This window comes from Motacilla alba, chromosome 22 (assembly GCF_015832195.1).
Source record: "Motacilla alba alba isolate MOTALB_02 chromosome 22, Motacilla_alba_V1.0_pri, whole genome shotgun sequence".
Taxonomy (NCBI): domain Eukaryota; kingdom Metazoa; phylum Chordata; class Aves; order Passeriformes; family Motacillidae; genus Motacilla; species Motacilla alba.
The window spans coordinates 2803249-2823011 of record NC_052037.1 but is presented as its reverse complement, the minus strand read 5'-3'; the positions used below and the strand labels follow the sequence as shown (position 1 = coordinate 2823011).

At 61.9% G+C, this 19763-nt stretch overlaps 3 protein-coding genes across 3 annotated transcripts; 2 read left to right on the top strand and 1 right to left on the bottom strand.

The window, feature by feature from the left end:
* The first annotated feature begins 1326 nt into the window (after window positions 1-1326).
* Window positions 1327-10019, top strand: TGFA (transforming growth factor alpha). The gene is made up of 6 exons (XM_038160302.1): window positions 1327-1389; window positions 5224-5277; window positions 6869-6983; window positions 7945-8094; window positions 8667-8815; window positions 9455-10019. Exons 1-6 carry the CDS (start codon window positions 1359-1361, stop codon window positions 9460-9462), a joined length of 507 nt encoding a protein of 168 aa, XP_038016230.1. The 5' UTR covers window positions 1327-1358; the 3' UTR covers window positions 9463-10019.
* Window positions 10020-10853: 834 nt separating this feature from the next.
* On the top strand, window positions 10854-13449 carry FAM136A (family with sequence similarity 136 member A). The gene is made up of 3 exons (XM_038160358.1): window positions 10854-11008; window positions 12490-12630; window positions 13189-13449. The coding sequence occupies exons 1-3, from the start codon at window positions 10922-10924 to the stop codon at window positions 13375-13377; spliced, it is 417 nt and encodes a 138-aa protein (XP_038016286.1). The 5' UTR covers window positions 10854-10921; the 3' UTR covers window positions 13378-13449.
* Window positions 13450-14113: 664 nt separating this feature from the next.
* On the bottom strand, window positions 14114-18862 carry LOC119710867 (prenylcysteine oxidase 1-like). Its single transcript, XM_038160356.1, has 6 exons — window positions 18706-18862; window positions 17777-17983; window positions 16966-17140; window positions 16476-16687; window positions 16173-16325; window positions 14114-15777 (listed from the first exon to the last, which is right to left on the bottom strand). The coding sequence occupies exons 1-6, from the start codon at window positions 18800-18802 to the stop codon at window positions 15119-15121; spliced, it is 1503 nt and encodes a 500-aa protein (XP_038016284.1). The 5' UTR covers window positions 18803-18862; the 3' UTR covers window positions 14114-15118.
* Window positions 18863-19763: the final 901 nt, after the last annotated feature.

The following is a 19763-nucleotide window of genomic DNA, read 5'->3' as shown; positions in this document are numbered from 1 at the left end:
TGGCCGGATTGGGATGACCGAGGGTGGGATCAGCAGGGTGGGAACTCCGTGGCTTAAGGATGACCAAGGTTGGGGTCAGCGGGGTGGTGGCCCTGCAGATTTTGGGGTGACTAAAGGTGGGGTCAGCGGGGTGAGGGCTCCATGGATTTTGGGGTGACCGAGGGTGGGGTCAGCGGGGTGAGGGCTCCATGGGTTTCGGGATGACCGAGGGTGGGATCAGCAGGGTGGTGGCCCTGCAGATTTCGGGATGACCAAGGCTGGGATCAGCAGCAGCTGAGGATGACACAGGATGTGCTGGCAGGGCTTTGGCAACCCGGGAGTCACAGGGGGGGGCAGGGAGGGACATGGGGGTCCCTGGTCCCTCCTGTCCCACCCCTGCCCCATGGGGGGACATGGGGGTGACACTGGGCTGGGGCCAAGGGCTCTCCATGTGGGTGACACAGGGTGACCCCTGCCCAAAATTCAGCCTTGGAGGGGTGGGGGTCCCGCAGGGTCCCGGGGGAGGGTCCTGGGGGGTCCCGGTGGGTCTCGAGGATGAGTCCCGGGGATGCTTCCTGCAGGGTGTCCGGGGACGGGTCCGGGTGGTGCTGGGGGTGTGTCCCGGAGGTGTGTCCCGCAGGGTCCCGGGGGTGTGTCCCGGTGGTCCCGGGGGTCCCGGGTCACCCAGGGGTGGGTCCCGGGGGTCCCGGGTGACCCAGGGGTGGGTCCCGGGGGTCCCGGGTGACCCAGGGGTGGGTCCCGGGGGTGTGTCCCGGTGGTCCCGGGGGTCCCGGGTCACCCAGGGGTGGGTCCCGGTGGTCCCGGAGGGTCCCGGGTGATCCAGGGGTGGGTCCCGGGGGTCCCGGGTGACCCAGGGGTGAGTCCCGGTGGTTCCGGGGGTCCCGGCTGACCCAGGGGTGGGTCCCGGGGGTGTGTCCCGCAGGGTGCCCGGGGGTCCCGGCTGACCCAGGGGTGGGTCCCGGTGGTCCCGGGGGTCCCGGGTGACCCAGGGGTGGGTCCCGGGGGTGTGTCCCGATGGTCCCGGGGGTCCCGGGTGACCCAGGGGTGGGTCCCGGGGGTGTGTCCCGGTGGTCCCGGGGGTCCCGGGTGACCCAGGGGTGGGTCCCGGGGGTCCCGGGTGACCCAGGGGTGGGTCCCGGGGGTCCCGGCTGACCCAGGGGTGGGTCCCGGGGGTGTGTCCCGCAGGGTGTCCGGGGCGGTCCGGCGGTGCCGCTGCCCGCGCTGTCCCCGCCCCGGCCGGGCCGGTGCCGCCCATTTCCGCCGGGCGGAGCCGCCCCTCGGCCCCGCAGCGGCCCCGCCGCCAGCGCCCGCCCGGCCCGGCCCGGCCCCGGCCCCGCTCGCTCCGGTGCAGCCCCGCCATGGCGGGCGGCCCGGCCGCGCTCGCCCTCGGTACGTGCGGGGCGCGGGGGGCCCGGCCCGGTTCGGCTCGGTTCGGTTCGGGGGGCTCCGCGCCCCCAGCCCCGCCGGACCCCGCCGAGGGGGCAGCGCCCCCCGGAGCCGGGCGGTCCCCGGGGGCTCGGGGGGCTCTGGGGGTGGGCGCTGGGGGTCGGCTCCGTAAATGGCGGGAATGCGGTGACAATCCCATCAAAATCCCATAACATTCCCATAAAGACGCCCCGCGCGGGCGCTCCCGAAGTTCGTTCCCTGTGGGAAAGGCGCCTTCGCCGCGACGCGTGAGTACGGCCGCGGTCAGACGCGTAATTGGAGCGGCTAATTAGGCTGGGGGCTAATGAGAGTTGCGGGGGGTGGGGGTGGGTGACGGGGGCGCTCCGGGCTGCAGCGGGGCGATGCCGGGACGGGACGGGAGCGGGGATGCTCCCGGGGCAAGGAAGGATCCCGGTGCGGACGGGGGAGCCGGGCTGGCTTTGTCCCGCTGTCCCCGCCGGTGGCACCGAGCCGCAGCTCCGGTAGCCCGGTGGGAAAGCGGCTGGGCTTGGCCCCGCTCCAGCTCCCGGCGCTGCCGCCGTGTCCCGGTGCTGTTCCGAGCGTCCCCCGGTGGCTCCAGCGCCCTGTCCCGGTGCTGCTCCGAGCGTCCCCCGGTGGCTCCAGCGCCGTGTCCCGGTCCTGCTCCTCCACCGAGCGTCCCCCGGTGGCTCCAGCGCCCTGTCCCGGTGCTGCTCCTCCACCGAGCGTCCCCCGGTGGCTCCAGCGCCCTGTCCCGGTGCTGCTCCTCCACCGAGCGTCCCCCGGTGGCTCCAGCCCCGTGTCCCGGTCCTGCTCCTCCACCGAGGCTCCTTCGGGGGCTCCGAGCGTCCCCCGGTGGCTCCAGCCCCGTGTCGCTCCTGCCAGGCTCATCCCGAGCTGCCGTGCCCCGTTCTCTCCCGCTCCCGCCCGTTCCCGTGGCTCCGGGTCTCTCCCCGGTGCCGGTGCTCGCCGTCCGCGGGGCTGAGCCGCGGGTCCCCGGCTGTTTGGGCGCCCCGATGCTGGGAATTCCCGGCCCGGGTGGGATCCGGGTGGGAGGGGAGCCGTGGCTGAGCCCCCTCGGGCCGTGGGGATGGCGAGGGGAACGCTCCGGTTCCCGGGGACCGCGGCCGGGGGGGATCGTGGATAACGGAGAAGCGAGGCGGGAATTGGGATGGGGCTGCTGGGAGCGCGGCGGGAAGGCTCGGGAGTCCTTCGGGGGAGAGATTCCCGGAGATCCCGGAGAGCGGGGTGGGATGGGCTGGGGAAGCCAGCGGGGGTGGGGAAGGGTCAGCCCCACAGCAGGGCTGGAGCGGGGATTGTCCGAGTGTCCAGGGGGTGGCCGGTGTCCCCAGGATGGGCCTGGGCGTGGAGAACGTCCCAAGTTTACGGGGAACTTTCCGTGGGATCGGGGTGAGGGCTGGGCTTGCCACCTGCCCACGGAGAGGAGCTGGGAAGGAGAATGGAGAAGCTGGAATGCCAGGGGATGGATGACCCCTGAATGCCAGGGGATGGATGACCCCAGGATGGATGCCCACTGATCCCACCGGAATGCCCAGGGGATGGACGCCCATCCAGAACCGGATGCCCACCCAGAACTGGAATGCCCAGGGATGGATGCCTACTCGGAACCAGAATGCCAAGGGGATGGATGCCCACTGATCCCACTGGAATGCCAGGGGATGGATGCCCACTCAGAAGCAGAATGCCCTCAGGGATGGATGCCCACTGATCCCACCAGAACGCCAAGGGAGATGGATGCCCAATGATCCTACCAGAATGCCCAGGGGGATGGACAGCCATCCAGAACCGGAATGCCAGGGGGATGGACGCCCACCCAGAACCGGCATGCCAAGGAGATGGATGCCCACTGATCCCACCGGAATGCCAGGGGATGGATGCCCCCCAAATGCCAAGGGGATGGATGACCTCAGGATGGATGCCCACTGATCCCACCGGAATGCCCAGGGGATGGATGCCCACCCAGAACTGGAATGCCCAGGGATGGATGCCCACCCATCCCACTGGAATGCCCAGGGGATGGATGCCTACTCGGAACCAGAAGGCCAGGGGGATGGATGCCCACTCAGAAGCGGAATGCCCACAGGGATGGATGCCCACTGATCCCACCGGAATGCCAAGGGAGATGGATGCCCATCCAGAACCGGAATGCCAGGGAGATGGATGCCCACTGATCCCACCGGAATGCCAGGGGCATGGATGCCCTCAGGGATGGATGCCCACTGATCCCACCGGAATGCCCAGGGGATGGACGGCCACCCAGAACCAGAATGCCAGGGGGGATGGACGCCCGCTCAGAACTGCAATGCCCAGGGGATTGATCCCACTGATCCCACCAGGATGAGCCGTTCCCCAGAAACCCCAGGAGTGGGGGCGCGTTTCCCGAAAACCCCCGGAAAGATGGGAAAGGTTGGGATCAGACCGGATTGCTGATGGAACCGCCATGGGAGGAGAATCTGCCAGGAACCTGGGGAAGGCGAGGAGGATCCCTGAAGCTCCAGTGGATCCCTGAATCTCTGGAGGATCCCTGAATTTATGGTGGATCCCCAAAGCCATGAAGGATTCCCGAAGTCCTGGAGGATCCCTGAGGCTGCAGTGGGTTCCTGGAGCTGTGGTGGATTCCTGAAGCCCTGAGTGGATCCCTGGGGCCGTGGTGGATCCCTAAAGCCCTGGGTGGATCCCTGAAGCTCCGGGGGATCCCTGAGTGGATCCCTGAAGCTGTGGAGGATCCCCAAGGCCCTGGGTGGATCCCTGATGCTCCAGGGGGATCCCTGAGGCTGTGGGTGATCCCTGGGTGGATCCCTGAAGCTCCAGTGGATCCCTATGTGGATCCCTGAAGCTGTGAAGGATCCCTGAAGCTCTGGGTGGATCCCTGAAGCTGTGGGGGATCCCCAAGGCCCCGGGTGGATCCCTGAAGCTCCGGTGGATCCCTGGGTAGATCCCTGGGTTTGTGGTGGATCCCTGGAGCTCCAGTGGATCCCCAGGTGGATCCCTGAAGCTCCGGTGGATCCCTGGGAGGATCCCTGGATTTTTGTTGGATCCCTGAAGCTCCGGTGGATCCCTGGGAGGATCCCTGAGGCCGTGGAGGATCTCCGGGTGGATCCCTGAGTTTGTGCTGGATCCCTGAAGCTCCAGTGGATCCCTGGGTGGATCCCTGGGTTTGTGGTGGATCCCTGGAGTTCCAGTGGATCCCCGGGTGGATCCCCGAAGCTCCAGAGGCGTCGGGGTCTGCAGGACGTGCCGCCCCAGGCTCCATCTCCCTCCCGCCGCAGTTTCCGCGCCGCTGGATCCAAACCGTGCAGGAAACGGGGCCAGATCCCGGGAAATTGGTCAATCCTGGGAAAATCCCGGGAAATTGGTCAATCCTGGGAAAATCCCGGGAAATTGGTCAATCCCAGTTGGCTCCTGGCCAGGGGGGCCACCCTGTCCCCTCCAAGGGGTCACTCAGGGTGGTCATTCTTGCCAGGACCCCAAAATTCCACTGGGAATTCCTGCGTTTTCCTTAAAAATTTTGGAGATTTTTCCCTTAAAAACCATGGAGAATTTTCCTTTAAAATCTCCAAGGGGTCACTCGGGGGGGGGGTCATTCCTGCCACAGGGAATTCCTGCATTTTTCCTTTAAAAATGTTGGTGGTTTTTCCTTTAAAATCTTGGAGATTTTCCCTTTAAAATTTCCTAAAAAATTCCTGCGTTTTCCTTCAAGATCTCAGGGTGGTTTTGGCGACCCTAAACCCCCCCCCGGGATTTTTTTGGGGTTTTTTTGGGCTCGGGGCGTGGCTGACCCCGCGTGTCCCTCCCCAGGTGTCCTGCTGGCCGCGTGCCACGCGCTGGACAACAGCACGGCCGGCCGGAGCGGTGAGTGCCCGGCGGGAATTTGGGGAATTTTGGGGGAATTTTGGGGTTTTCCGGCGTCCCACCCCTCCTCTTTTTGGGATCGCAGGGCCCCGGGTGGGATCCTGGCCCTGATCTCTGAGGGGAAAAGCGGGAATGGTTTCTCGCCCCACAAAAAGTGGGTTGTGGTCCCAAATACAAAGTTTCTCAAAAAAAGGGTTTCTGGCCCCAAAAACGAAGAGTTTCTGGTCCCAAAAAAAAAGGTTTTTGGTCCCAAAAGGAAAGGGTTTCTGGCCCCAAAAAAAAATGTTTCTGGCCCCAAAAACAAAGGGTTTCCAACCCCACAATGAAAAGGTTTCCAGCCCCCCAAAGAAAGGGTTTCTGGCCCCAAAAGAAAGGGTTTTCCCCAAAAACAAGGGTTTCCAGTCCCCAAGAACCCCCAAAAACCTCCTCAGCTGGGGACAGGGGACATCCCAAGATGGGTTTTCCAGGGTTGGGGACACGAGGACATCCCAATCCCAGCCACCCCAAACCTCCTCGGAGCTGGGGACACGGGAACATCCCAGGGTGGCTTTTCCCGTCTCTGGGGACACAGGGACACCCCAGGGTGGCCCTTCCCTGCGTTGGGGACACGGGGACATTCCAATCCCAGCCACCCCAAACCTCCTCAGAGATGGGGACCCAAGGACACCCCAGGGTGGCCCTTCCCGGTGTTGGGGACACGGGGACATCCCACTCCCATCCCAAACCCCCCTTCAGGGCTGCCACAAACGCGCTCCGGAGCCGGGGGCGGGTCGGAAGTGCCTCGATCCCAAAGAATCCCAGCAGGAAATTCCCTCCGGGGATAATTCAAACCAGGGGGGATTTGTGGGGTTTAATGGGAAACAGCAGCGGGGCCGCGCTCCCTCCTCCTCCTCCTCTTCCTCCCTGCTGAGCTCTTTAGGAAATTCCTGAGGGATTATTGGGGCAGGACCCGGCCGGGATCTTTGGGGTGGCTGCACGGCGATCCCAAAATGAACCCTAAAGCAGCTCTGCTCACCCTTTGGGGTGGGACATCTGCCTTTGGGGTGGGAAAAACTCCCTATTGGGCTGGGCAATCTCCCTTTTGGGGTGGAAATCTCCCTTTTGGGGTGGGAAAAACTCCTTTTGGGATGGGAAAAACTCCTTTTGGGGCGGAAAATCTTTTGGGGTTGGGAAATCTTTTGGGCAGGGCCATCTCCTTTTGGGATGGGCAATCTCCTTTTGGGATGGGACATCTCCTTTTGGGATGGGACATCTTTTTGCGGTGAGACATCTCCCTTTTGCTGTGGGAAAAGCTGCTTTTGGGATGGGAAAAGCTGCTTTTGGGGTGGGAAAAGCTCCTTTTGGGATGGAAAAAACTCCTTTTGGGATGGGAAATCTTTTGGGGTTGGGAAATCTTTTGGGGTGGGGCAATCTCCTTTTGGGGCGGGAGGAGCCCAGCCCCGTGTCCCTCCTGTCACCCCAAGGCTCCTGCCCCCCTCTCCCCTCCCCCTAACCCATCCCGGAGTCTGTAGGGCAGGGGCTGCTCCCCGCAGGGATCCCCATTTTTGGGGATTTCCCCGGAATCCCCTTTTTTCACCCCGTTTCTCCCCAGCTCCGGTGGCGGCGGCGGTGAGGTCGCACTTCAACGACTGCCCCGACTCGCACCGGCACTTCTGCTTCCACGGCACCTGCCGCTTCCTGGTGCAGGAGGAGAAACCCGCCTGCGTGTGAGTGCCCAAATCCCTGACCCTAAAACACTGGGGTCAGGAGAAACCCGCCTGCGTGTGAGTGCCCAAATCCCTGATCCTAAAACACTGGGGTCAGGAGAAACCCGCCTGCGTGTGAGTGCCCAAATCCCCGACCCTGAAATTGTGGGGTCAGGGGAAACCCGCCTGCGTGTGAGTGCCCAAATCCCTGACCCTAAATCTGTGGGGTCAGGAGAAACCCGCCTGCGTGTGAGTGCCCAAATCCCTGATCCTAAAACACTGGGGTCAGGGGAAACCCGCCTGCGTGTGAGTGCCCAAATCCCTGACCCCAAAACACTGGGGTCAGGGGAAACCCGCCTGCGTGTGAGTGCCCAAATCCCTGATCCCAAATCTGTGGGGTGAGGAGAAACCCACCTGCGTGTGAGTGCCCAAATCCCTGATCCTAAAACACTGGGGTGAGGAGAAACCCGCCTGCGTGTGAGTGCCCAAATCCCTGATCCTAAATCTGTGGGGTCAGGAGAAACCCGCCTGCGTGTGAGTGCCCAAATCCCTGATCCTAAAACACTGGGGTCAGGGTGCCTGCGTGTGAGTGCCCCCCTGATCCTGAAATTGTGGGGTCAGGAGAAACCCGCCTGCGTGTGAGTGCCCAAATCCCTGATCCTAAATCTGTGGGGTCACTGTGCTGAGGAGCCCCCAAAATTATGGGGTCAGGAGGAGAAACCCGCCTGCGTGTGAGTGCCCAAATCCCCCCGACCCCACAACTCCGGATTTGGTGTCCCAATGATCCCAAAACTCCGGGTTTGGTGTTTTGGGGAGCCCAGAATTCAGGGCTGACCTGCCCTGTGTGTCCCTGTGTGTCCCCAGGTGTCACTCGGGGTCCGTGGGGACACGCTGACCTGCTCTGTGTCCCTGTGTGTCCCCAGGTGTCACTCGGGGTGTGTGGGGACACGCTGACCTGCTCTGTGTCCCTGTGTGTCCCCAGGTGTCACTCGGGGTACGTGGGGACACGCTGTGAGCACGCTGACCTGCTGGCCGTGGTGGCAGCCACCCAGAAGAAGCAGACCATCACCGCCCTGCTCGTGGTGGCCGTGGTGGCCTCGGCGCTGCTCGTCACCGTCTGCGTCCTGGTCCAGTGAGTGCCACCGGGGAGCTCCTGGGGACAGCCGGGGACAAGGGACCCCGACCCTGTCCCCATCCCTGACCCTGTCCCCAACCCATCTCCAACCTGGTCTCTGTGTCCCCGTCCCCATTCCCTGTCCCCATTTCCTGTCCCTGTCCCCGACCCCATCTCCAACCCGGTCCCTGTCGCCATCCCTGTCCCCATTCCCTGTGTCCCCATGTCCCCATGTCACCTGTCCCTGTCCCCAGCTGCTGTCACCTGCGGAAGCGCTGGCCGTGTCCCTGTCCCTGTCCCCCTGTCACCTGTCCCTGTCCCTATGTCCCTGTCCCCGTCCCCATGTCACCTGTCCCTGTCCCCAGCTGCTGTCACCTGCAGAAGCGCTGGCCCTGTCCCTGTCCCCATGTCACCTGTCCCTGTCCCCATGTCACCTGTCCCTGTCCCCAGCTGCTGTCGCCTGCGGAAGCGCTGGCCCTGTCCCTGTCCCCATGTCACCTGTCCCTGTCCCTGTCCCCAGCTGCTGTCGCCTGCGGAAGCGCTGGCCCTGGCCCTGTCCCCATGTCACCTGTCCCTGTCCCTGTCCCCAGCTGCTGTCGCCTGCGGAAGCGCTGGCCCTGGCCCTGGCCGTGTCCCTGTCCCTGTCCCTGTCCCCGCTGGTGCCGCGAGCCCGGAGCCGGCCCCGAGAAACCGGGGGGGCTGCTCAAGGGGACAGCGTCCTGCTGCCACAGCGAGACAGGTGAGGGACACTGGGGACACCTGGGGACACCTGGGGTGGGGGTGACACATCCTGCTGCCACAGCGAGACAGGTGAGGGACACTGGGGACACCTGGGGACACTGGGGACACCTGGGGGGGCTGCTCAAGGGGACAGCGTCCTGCTGCCACAGCAAGACAGGTGAGGGGACACCTGGGGACACAGGGGACAGGTGAGGGACACTGGGGACACCCATGGGACACCTGAGACACTGGGGACACCTGGGGACATCCATGGGACACTTGGGGACACCTGAGACAGGTGAGGGACACCTGGGGACACCTAGGACAGGTGAGGGGACACCTGGGGACACAGGGGACAGGTGAGGGACACCTGGGGACACCTGGGACAGGGGAGGGGACACAGGGGACGGGTGAGGGACACCTGGGGACATCCAGGGGACAGGTGAGGGACACAGGGAACAGGTGAGGGACACCTGGGGACACCTGGGACAGGGGAGGGGACACCTGGGACAGGGGAGGGGACACAGGGGATGGGTGAGGGACACCTGGGGACACGGGACAGGTGAGGGGGCACACCTGGGGACACCTGGGACAGGTGAGGGACACAGGGGACAGGTGACACCCTGGTCTGTAACCGCTGCCATTCCCGTCCCCACAGGTGTGTGACAGACCCGGGACACCCTGGGGACACCCGGGGACACCCTGGGGACACCCGGGGACCGTCCCCTCCCCCTGCTCGGCTGCGGATCCCTCTCGGGGCGTTTCCCCTCTTCCCGCCGTTCTCCCGGGTTCCCCCTCGACTCTCGGGGCGTTTTCCCGGCATTTCCGGCACCCCAAAGATTCGGGATTTTCACCCAAACCCCGCCAGGACGGGGATTTATTTTTCTACGGCAAAAAAAAAAACCCCGACCCTGCTCGTTTTTGGGGCCAAATCCCAAGTTTTTATCCACAAGAAATGAATTTAAATCCCAGGAAACCTCCTCGGGCTGGAGGCTCAGCCTTAATTCCCCCTTAGGAACCAAGCCAGAGCTTTTCCCTCTGTTTTCGGGGTTGTTTTCGGGGTTGTTTTTGGGGTTTTTTGGGGTTGTTTTTTTTTTTTTTTTAAAGTCACGGTTACTCTCATGTCTTCTGTATATGTTGCACTGAAAGTTAATATTTAATGTTTTAATTTATTTCGCCTGGTTTAAATTAATTTTGATTCCTATAAAGATGTTCTTGTCATCGCCTGGTCTTGGGGTTTTTATTTTCTTGGGGTTTTTATTTTCTTGGGGTTTTTATTTTTGGGGCGTTTTTATTTTTTTTTTTTGGGAGTTTTTATTTCCTTGGGGTTTTTATTTTTGGGGGTTTTTATTTTCTTGGGGGGGGGTTCAGGGCACTTTTGGGGCGGTTCCCGTTGGTTTTGGGGCGGGTTTAGGGCGGTTCGGGGCGGGTTTAGAGCGGGTTTTAGGGCGGTTCGGGGCGGGTTTAGGGCGGGTTTTAGGGCGGTTCGGGGCGAGTTTTAGGGCGGTTCGGGGCGGGTTTAGGGCGGTTCGGGGCGAGTTTTAGGGCGGGTTTTAGGGCTGTTCGGGGCGGGTTTTAGGGCGGTTCGGGTCGGCTTTTAGGGCGGGTTTTAGGGCTGTTCGGGGCGGGTTTAGGGCGGGTTTTAGGGCTGCTCGGGGCGGGTTTTAGGGCGGTTCGGGGCGGCTTTTAGGGCGGGTTTATGGCGGTTCGGGGCGGGTTTAGGGCGGATTTTAGGGCGGCGCGGGCCCATGGCGGGTTTAGCGCCGGGCCGGGTGCAGGCAGCGGCTCGGGGCGCGTTTTAGGGCGGATCGGGGCAGGTTTAGGGCCGGCTTTAGGGCGGATCGGGGCAGGTTTAGGGCCGGCTTTAGGGCGGATCGGGGCGGGTGTGAGGGCAGGGGTAGGGCGGGCCCCGGGCAAAGCGGGCGGTGCAGGCCCGGGTTGAGGGCGGTTCGGGGCGGATTTAGGGCGGGTTTAGGGCGGTTCGGGGCGGGTTTCGGGCAGGTTTCGGGGTTCAGAGCCGGCCCACGGCGGAGGCGGTGCAGGGCCGGGTTTAGGGCGGGTTTGGGGCGGTCTTAGGGCAGGTTTAGGGCGGGTTTAGGGCGGTCTCAGGGTTCGGAGCGGGCCCATGGCGGAGGCGGCGCAGGGCCGCGTGCAGGCCGCGGTGGAGAGCGCGGTGCAGGGGCTGGAGCGGGAGCAGATCCGCGCCATGCAGGTACCGGGGACACCGGGGGGGGGACACGGGGGACACCGGGGGGGACACGGGGGGGACACGCGGGGAGGGGTCCGGGGCACCCCCACACACACACGTGGGTGCCCCGTGCAGCGCCGGGAGCGGCCCCGAGACCCCCCCAAATTCATTGTGACCCCCCCCCAATTCACTGTGACCCCCTCCGAAATCACTGTGACCCCCCCCAATTCACTGAGACCTCCACCATACACACCCTGAGCCCCCCCCAATTCACTGAGACCCCCCCAATTCACTGAGACCCCCCCCCGAAATCACTGAGAACCCCCAATTCAGTGTGATCCCCCAATTCGCCTTGACACCCCATACACACACCCTGAGACCCTCCCCCTCAATTCACTGTGATCTCCAGGTCATCCCCTGTGCCCCCCCCAATATTTTCTGTGTCTCCTAAATGCACCCTGTGCCCCTCAAGTGCATCTCCTGTACCCCTCACACATTCCCTGCGCCCCCCAACATTCCCTGCACCCCCTAAGTACCCCCCCCTGCCCCCCCAACACACCCTGTGCCCCTCAAGTGCATCTCCTGCACCCCTCACACATTCCCTGCGTCCCCCCCGTTCATCTCCTGTGCCCCCCAACACACCCCGTGCCCCCCATGTTTAGGGCACACCCAGCTCCTCCCAGGGTGCTCCCCCAAAGGGCTGGGACCCCCAAACTGACCCCATGCCCCCCCCCAACTGACTCACTCCCCCCATGACCCTGGGGGTCTTCCTTCTCCACCATGTCCCCCAGAGTGTCCCCACTGTCCCCTGTTCCCCGCTGTGCCCTGGGAGTTTCCCCTAGAGTGTCCCCCTTCACCTGGCAGTGTCCCCCAGAGTGTCCCCACTGTCCCCCTTCACCTGGGAGTGTCCCCCATTGACACCCCCACCGTGTCCCCCGGGCTGACCCTCCCTCCCCGTCATGTCCCCAGGGTTCCCCTCTGACCTTCAGTGTCCCTAGGGCACCCCCTGTGCCCCAGTGTCCCCAGGGCACCTCTGTCCTATGTCCCCTGTTGCTCCCCCATTAACTCTGTGTCCCCTGTGTCCCCAGGGTGCCCTGTGACCCCTATGTCCCCTGTTGCCCCCATTAACCCCTTGTCCCCCATGTCCCCAGGGTGCCCCGTGTCCCCCGTTAACCCCATGTCCCCAGGGTGCCCTGTGTCCCCTGTTGCCCACCTTGTCCCCCATTAACCCCATGTCCCCGTGTCCCCAGGGCCCCCTGTCAACCCCTGTCCCCATGTCCCCAGGGCACCCTGTTAACCCTGTGTCCCCAGGATGCCCTGCGTCCCCTGTTGCTCCCCATTAACCCCATGTCCCTGTGTCCCCAGGGCGCCCCGTGTCCCCTGTTGCCCCCGTTAACCCATGTCCCCATGTCCCCAGGGTGCCCTGTTCACCCCGTGTCCCCAGGATGCCCTGCGTCCCCTGTTGCCCCCCCGTCCCCCGTTAACCCGTGTCCCCGTGTCCCCAGGGCGCCATGTTCCGCTGCAGCGCGCGGTGCTGCGAGGACGCGGCAGCCTCCATGCAGGAGGTGCAGCGCTGCATCGAGCGCTGCCACGCGCCCCTGGCCCGCGCCCAGGCCATCGTCACCGCCGAGCTCGAGCACTTCCAGGTGAGGAGGGCACCGGGACCCCCGGGGACAGCACCGGGACACGTGGGGACAGCACCAAGACCCCCTGGGACCCCTGGGGACAGTGCCAGGATCTCCTGGGACCCTTGGGGACAGCACTGGGACCCCTGGGGACAGTGCCAGGATCTCCAGGGACCCACTGGGACCCCTGGGGACAGCACTGGGATCCTGGGCAGGATGTGAGCCCCCAAATCCCTGCACCCCCACTGCATTTTTTGTGCCCCCTAAAGGCTCCCATCACCCCCAATGCCCCACATCACCTCCTGTGGCCCCCCAGTCCATCCCTGAACCCCCTGTTCTGTGCTGCCCCCCAGTCTCCCCAGTGTCCCCAGTCCCGTGCTGTCCCCTCAGTGTCCCCAGTGTCCCCCAGTGACCGTGCCATCCCCAGGACCAGCTGAGCCGCTGCCCCCCCAGTGTCCCCAGTGTCCCCCAGGGACCGTGCCATCCCCATGACTGGCTGAGCCGCTGCCTCCCAGTCCCGTGCTGTCCCCCCAGTGTCCCCAGTGTCCCCTGTCCCCCCAGTGACCGTGCCATCCCCAGGACCGGCTGAGCCGCTGCTCGCTGCAGTGCTCGGACCAGGCCAAGGACGCGCTGGACTCGGGGGGCTCGGAGCCGCGCGTGCGGGGCCAGCTGGACGCCTGCCTGGCCACCTGCGGGGAGCAGCACCTGCGCCTCGTGCCCGCCATGGCCAAGAAGATGCGGGACGGGCTGGCCAGCATCCAGCAGTGACGGCGGGGACACCCCCGGGACAGCCCGGGGACGCCCCCGAACACGCTCATTAAAGGCCAGGTGGCACCTCCACCGAGCGCGGGTGCTGCTGGGGAACTGGGGAACTGGGGGTGATGGGGGAACTGGGGGGCACTGACGGGGGGCACTGGGGGTGATGGGGGAACTGGGGGTGATGGGGGGCACTGGGGGTGATGGGGGGAAGGGGGGGAACTGGGGGTGATGGGGTGGGAGATGCGGGGACACTGCAGGTAAGGGGGGCAGTGGGGAAATGATGGGGGGCACTGTGGGGTGATGGGGTGGGCAGTGAGGGCACCCTGCAGCTGATGGGGGCACTGGGAGGTGATGGCTGGGCACAGTGCGGTGAGCAGGTGCAGGTGAGCAGGTGCAGGTGTGGGGGGTGCAGGTGTGGGGGGTGCAGGTGAGGAGGGTGCAGGTGAGGAGGGTGCAGGAGGTCCCGCACTGGCCTGTGGTGACCTTGGGCCATGCAGACCTAAACACACAGGGACACACTCACACACACAGTGTGCACACCTGGACACACTCACACACACACACAGTGTGCACACCTGGACACACAGACACACATACACATGCACACACAGTGTGCACACCTGGGCACACGCACACGCACACGCACACACAGTGTGCACACCTGGACACACACTCCACTCCACACACACACTGATGGGGATGTTAAATTTATGCTAATTTAGCTGGCTTTCTCCTTAAAAGCTCCTAAGTTGTTAAATTCTTTATTAACTCTTTCACACCTGACCACAGCGATGGATATTGGTGGTTTTTCCTCTTTCCCACCCGTTTTGGCAGCTCCCAGCACCCCATTCCCCCCAATTTCCACCCTGAGGAATTATTCCTTGGCAGGAAAAGTTGGGGCGGAGGGATGGACAGCCAGGGAGTCGATATTCCCAGCTGGAGGGCACTTTTGGGGTCAATCTGGCACTTTGAATGAATTCCCCCATCTCAGACAGGGATGATAAATCACGGAGCTTGGGGAAAATGTCCCGGCTTACTTGGGAACGCGTCACCGCTCCTGATCCTCCCAAGCTGGCCACGCAGCTTCCAGGTGGCGCTGGGGAACGTCAGGATGAGACACTGGGAAGAATTTTGTCATGGAAGGAAGGGTTGTCCAGCCTAGCTTGTGCTGGAGTCATCAACCCTTGGAAGTGTCCAGACAACGCAAGGACGCGGCGCTTGAGGAGATCGCTAATGGTGAACGCGGTTGGGCTGAAGGTTGGACTTGAGGGGCTTAACAACTTTGAGGGTCTTGATGATCTTGATGTTCTTGAGGCTCTTGAAGATCCTAATGGCCTTGAAGGTCTTGATGATCTGGGGGACCTTGAAGATCTTGGTGATCCTGAAGGTCTTGAAGATTTTGATGTCCTTGATGGTCTTAAAGTTCTTGAAACTCATCCAATCTTAAGGATCCCCTGATCCTATGAAACACCGTCTTGGAGGGGTGAAGTAGGGAGTTCATTAGAGTTAATGAATGCATCCTGAAGGCCTTGATGTTCTTGAAGGTCATGATGACCTTGAAGATCTTCCAACCATAAGGATCCCATGATCCTGCAAAACATCTCCTTGGAGGGGCGAAGTATGGAGTTCATTAGAGTTAATTACAGCATCTTGATGATCCTTCCAACCCTAAAGATCCCACGATCCTACTAAACACCTCAAGGAGGCACAAAGCACAGCGTTCATCAGTGCTAATTAGGCCCTGGGGGTGTCAGAGCTCCGTCTTGAGCTTCTTGTGCAGGTCCTCCTGGTCGACGCTGGCGCTGTGGCCGTGCCAGCGGTGGAAGGCGAGCAGGGCGGCGTTGCGGGCGGCGATGGCGCTCATCTCCATGGCGCTGGCGGCGCGCTCCAGCCCGTTCAGGTAGTAGAGCTGCTCGTGCAGGACGAGGGGAGGAAACTTCTCGGGAGCGCTGTACTGGGGATACGCCAGCCACGGCTTCACCTTCACCGAGTCGTAGGAGGAGAAGAGCAAACTGAGCTGCTCCTTGGTCAGCTCTTCATTGGAAAACACCTTCCAGACGACCGACAGCAACGGCAGCTTCCCGCCCGTGCCCGCGTCCCCCACGGGGGGCTCCAGGTTCAGGCTGTTGATGAACAGTTTGGGGTTGTCCGTGGTGAAAATGGCCCCTAAGTGAAAGGCCTGGGGGTCCTGGTAGCCAAAGAAGGAAGTGTTCAAGCGCCCATGCACCAAGGTGGTGAAGATCTTTTGGAAGGGATTTGGGAATTCCGGGATGGGAGGGTCGAAGTTCCGGAAGGTGATGTTGGCCATCTTGCGGCCGAGCGGGGCCGCGATGACGACGATGTCATAGGTGTCCCCTGTCAGCCCCGAGGACGTGTTGTAGGTGACCTCGTAGAGCTGCACCGGGTCCCCTGCGGAGAGCAGCTCGGTCACCCTGACCCGTGCTGGCAGGGAATCCCGCCTGTCCCTGGCATCCCAAAATGCCACCGCACTGGGGTTCACCCGTTTGTGCCGCTGGGTTGTGAGCCCTGCTGTCGTGGAATGGTTGGATTGGACGGGATCCTGAAGCCCACCCAGTTCCAGGGCAGGGACAGCTTCCTCTGTCCCAGGTGGCTCCAAGCCCCATCCAGCCTGGCCTTGGCCGCTCCCAGGGATCCAGGGGCAGCCACAGCTGCTCTGGGAATTCCATCCCAGCCCCTCCCCAGCCTCCCAGACAGGAATTTTCATTTTGAAACCCCCAAGGGGCCGAGGTCACTCTGCAGTGTCCCCAGCCCGTCCCCACTGAAGCGATTCCAGCCCCACTCACCGCCACGCGTGTGTCTGGTTTTTGGCTCGATGGCCACGACTGTTCCCGGGATAACCTCGGCCTTGGAGGAGTCAATGAGGCCGGAGCACACGAGTTTGTTCCCCCCTTTCACAGACCAAAGGCCCGACTGCAACCAGCCCATAGAGAGAGCACCTGCAAGGAAAGCACCTCTGTCAGCAGGGAAACACTGGGAAAACAAACTGCAAAATCGGGGGGAGTTAACATCCCTTTGGGACACAGAGCTTGGAGCACAGGGAACAGGAACCCAACACCCAGGACGGGAGGCCACCTCCAAACACTCACCCACAAAGCCGTTGACGCCGACGCCTTGGCCATAAGCAAACCTCATGACTGGACACACCACCTGGTTGATGAATTTCTGGGAGAACCCTGCTCTCTGCATGGCCTCGTCGATGCTCTGGTTCAGCAGCCGCGTGAAGTCGTCGCCTCCCAGGGCGTGCAGCAGGCGCTCGTTGCTGCTGAAGGCGTAGTCGTGCATCTGGTACCGGTAGATCCTGCAACGGCACGCGGGGAATTGTCTCTGTCCCTCAGCTCCGGGAGCTCCGGGGTGCCTGTGTGCCACTGCAGGACAAGGGCCTGGAGGCGCAGGGCAAAGGGGCAGGTTTAGCTTCCATCGTGGGCATTTTTAGGAGGGTGGAGTGGCTGCCCCACCCCTGGAAGTGTCCCAGGCCAGCCTGGATGGAGCTTGGAGCCACCTGGGACACAGGAAGGTGTCCCACACAATGAGGTCTTAAGGTCCTTTCCCACTTTTCCCCTCAGGACCCCAACCCACCTCATGAACTTGTCCAGGATGTCCTCCACCCACATGGACATGCGCAGGGGGTTGAGGCCGTAGTGCCAGAGCTGCTTGGGGCGGTTGATGAAGGACCAGCTGCTCTCCTCAAACACAAATTCCTCCCCGTTGTACACACCTGAGAGGCCGCCCTGGAGTGTGGTGTCCGAGAGGCCTTTGGGAAAAGGACAGAAAAAGGTGATTTAGGGAACCCTAGAGCTAATCCTCCTCAGTTTTAAGTGCCTCAGATAACCTGGCTTCGTGCTGATGAGGGTGAGGGATTGAAGACTGGAGTGCCACCCCTTGGAAAGGGGAATTCGCCCTTGATCACAGGCCAGGGAGTGATTGGAGGTGATTGTTGGACCTTTATGATGCCATAAGTGGGTCACCTGTGGGGAGGGGTGAGACCATTCCCACTGCGATGTGGGTTTCCTTTGCCTGGAGTGGGGCTGGGGTACCACAGGGGGCATGGGGAGGTGATGGGGAGTATTTGGGAAGGAAAGTGCCCTGTGGGGTGGGGATATTGGAGAGAGGTGATCACTAGGGAACTGTATGGTGGGGGGTATTTAGAAAAGAAGGGCAGGCTGCTGGGGAGGGATATGGGGGGAACATTGGGAAAAGAAGGGCAGGCTGTTGGGGACGGATATGGGGGGCTACTGGGGAAGTATATGAGGGCTACTGGGAATGGATAAGGGGCTACCAAGGGGATGGCCCCCAGCAGAGTGGGACCCAGAGCACCCCGGGGGATAATTTTCAGATCGAGGCACAATTTTGGGACTGGGAGACGCCAGGGTTGGGGGCCAATACTCACCCAGCTCCTTGACAAAATGCTTCATGTGCAGGTTGAGGGGGTGGATCACAGACCCCCCTGCCTCGTAGCTGGCCCCCTCCACGTCCAGCGTGTGCAGCCGCCCGCCCAGCGCTGCCTTCTCCAGCACGTGCAGCTGCACGCTGCCGCCGAACTTCTGCCGCAGGAAATACGCGGCGGCCGAGCCGCCGATCCCGCCGCCCACCACGGCTGCGAGAAGGGGGCCCGGTCACCTTGAGAGCCCCACGAGAGCCCAGTCCACACAGCCCCTCACACACCCCGCATGGCCCCTGCATGACAGATCCCCTCAAGGGAGCCCTCACAGACCCCTCATGGGCCCCTGCAGCACAGATCCCCTCAAGGGAGCCCTCACAGACCCCTCACGGGCCCCTGCACCACAGATCCCCTCAAGGGAACGCCTCAAAGATTCCTCATGGCCCTGCCACCCCAATCCCCTCAAGGGAACCCCTCACATCTCCTGCCCCTCGAAGGTCCCCTCACAGGCCCCCCTTGACCTTCAGGGACCTTGAACGGTCGGTCCCCCATCACACCTTCCTCTCAGATCCCCTCAAAGGATCCCCCTCACATCCCCCTGACCCTCAGAGATCCCTCACAGTCCCCCCACTTCAGATCCCTCAAGGGACACCCCCCTTACTCCCTGACCCGCACAGATCCCCTCAGGAGCCTGCCATGACAATGTCCCTTAAAGGATCGTCCCTCATGGTCAGGGATCCCCTGAAAGGATCGCAGTGTCACCTCGCTCCCCTCACAGGTGCCCTCATCCCTTGAAGGGCCCGCCCGTGGCGGCGGCTGTGGCAGATGCCCCGAGAGCTGCCCCAGCTTTGCCCCGGCAGCAGCCGGGTGCCGGAGGCGGCGTGCGCGGCACAGGCGCGAGGGCGCGGGCACGGGCCGGTGTCCCCGTTCGCTCGCACCGATCTTGGAGGGGCCATGGCGGAGGCTGCGGGCGGGCGGGCAGAGCGCGGCGAGCAGCAGCAGCAGCAGCGGCAGGAGGCGGCGGAGGCCCGGCATGGCGGCGGGGAAGGGCAGAGGGCGAGGGGCGGGCCGGGGCGGGGCGCGGGTTCGAGTCCCGGGGGCGCACGGAGCGTTCGTGCCCTTCTGAATTCTGTTCTCCTGAATTACAAAACCCCTTCTGTTATCCTGAATTACAAAACACGTTCTTTTACCCTGAATTCCAAAGTCCTTTCTTTTACTTCCTTTACTTTTAATTACTTCAGTTTACCTCCATTATTTTAATTTTCTTGCTCCTGTTGAAGGCGCCTTCCTCTGTTGTCACATGTACCTTTTCGCTCTTACCATTATTTTAATATAAAATTATTTTTGTTTGCTTTTAATTCCTTATATTTAATTATTTTATTTATTTTATTTTAAACGCCTTCGCTTTACATTCCTTTCATTCAAACTCCTTTATTTATCTACCTTATTTTAACTCCTTTATTTTTACCCCCCCTACCCGGGCTCTGTTGCCAGTCCCCACAGGAACCTTTTCACCCTGCTTTTAAACCCTTCCCTTTTGATTCTTTCATTTTTTTAATACTTTATTTTTCATTCATTTAATTAGCAATGTTTTGGGGTTTTTTATTTTATTCATTTTAGTAATCTTTATTTTAGTCCCTGTATTTTATAAACTTTATTTCCCCACTCCAGTGCCCCGTTCCTGACACCCATGTGTCCCTTTTCACCACAACTTTACTTTCAGTTCTTTAATTTTTAATCCTGTAATTTTAAACACCTCTATTTTAACTCCTTTAGCTCCCTTCATTCTTTCCCAGCCCTGCTGCCCCCATCCCTGGTGCCCGCATGTCCCTGACCCCCACATCCCTTTCCACCGTGGTTTAAACCCTTTTTGATATTTTCTTTTTAATTCCTTAATTTTAAATTCCGTTCTTTTAACGGAATCTAATTTTAATTTCCGTTCTTTATTTTCATACCCTTACTGCAATTTCCCCGCGCAGATGCCCCCATCCCCTGT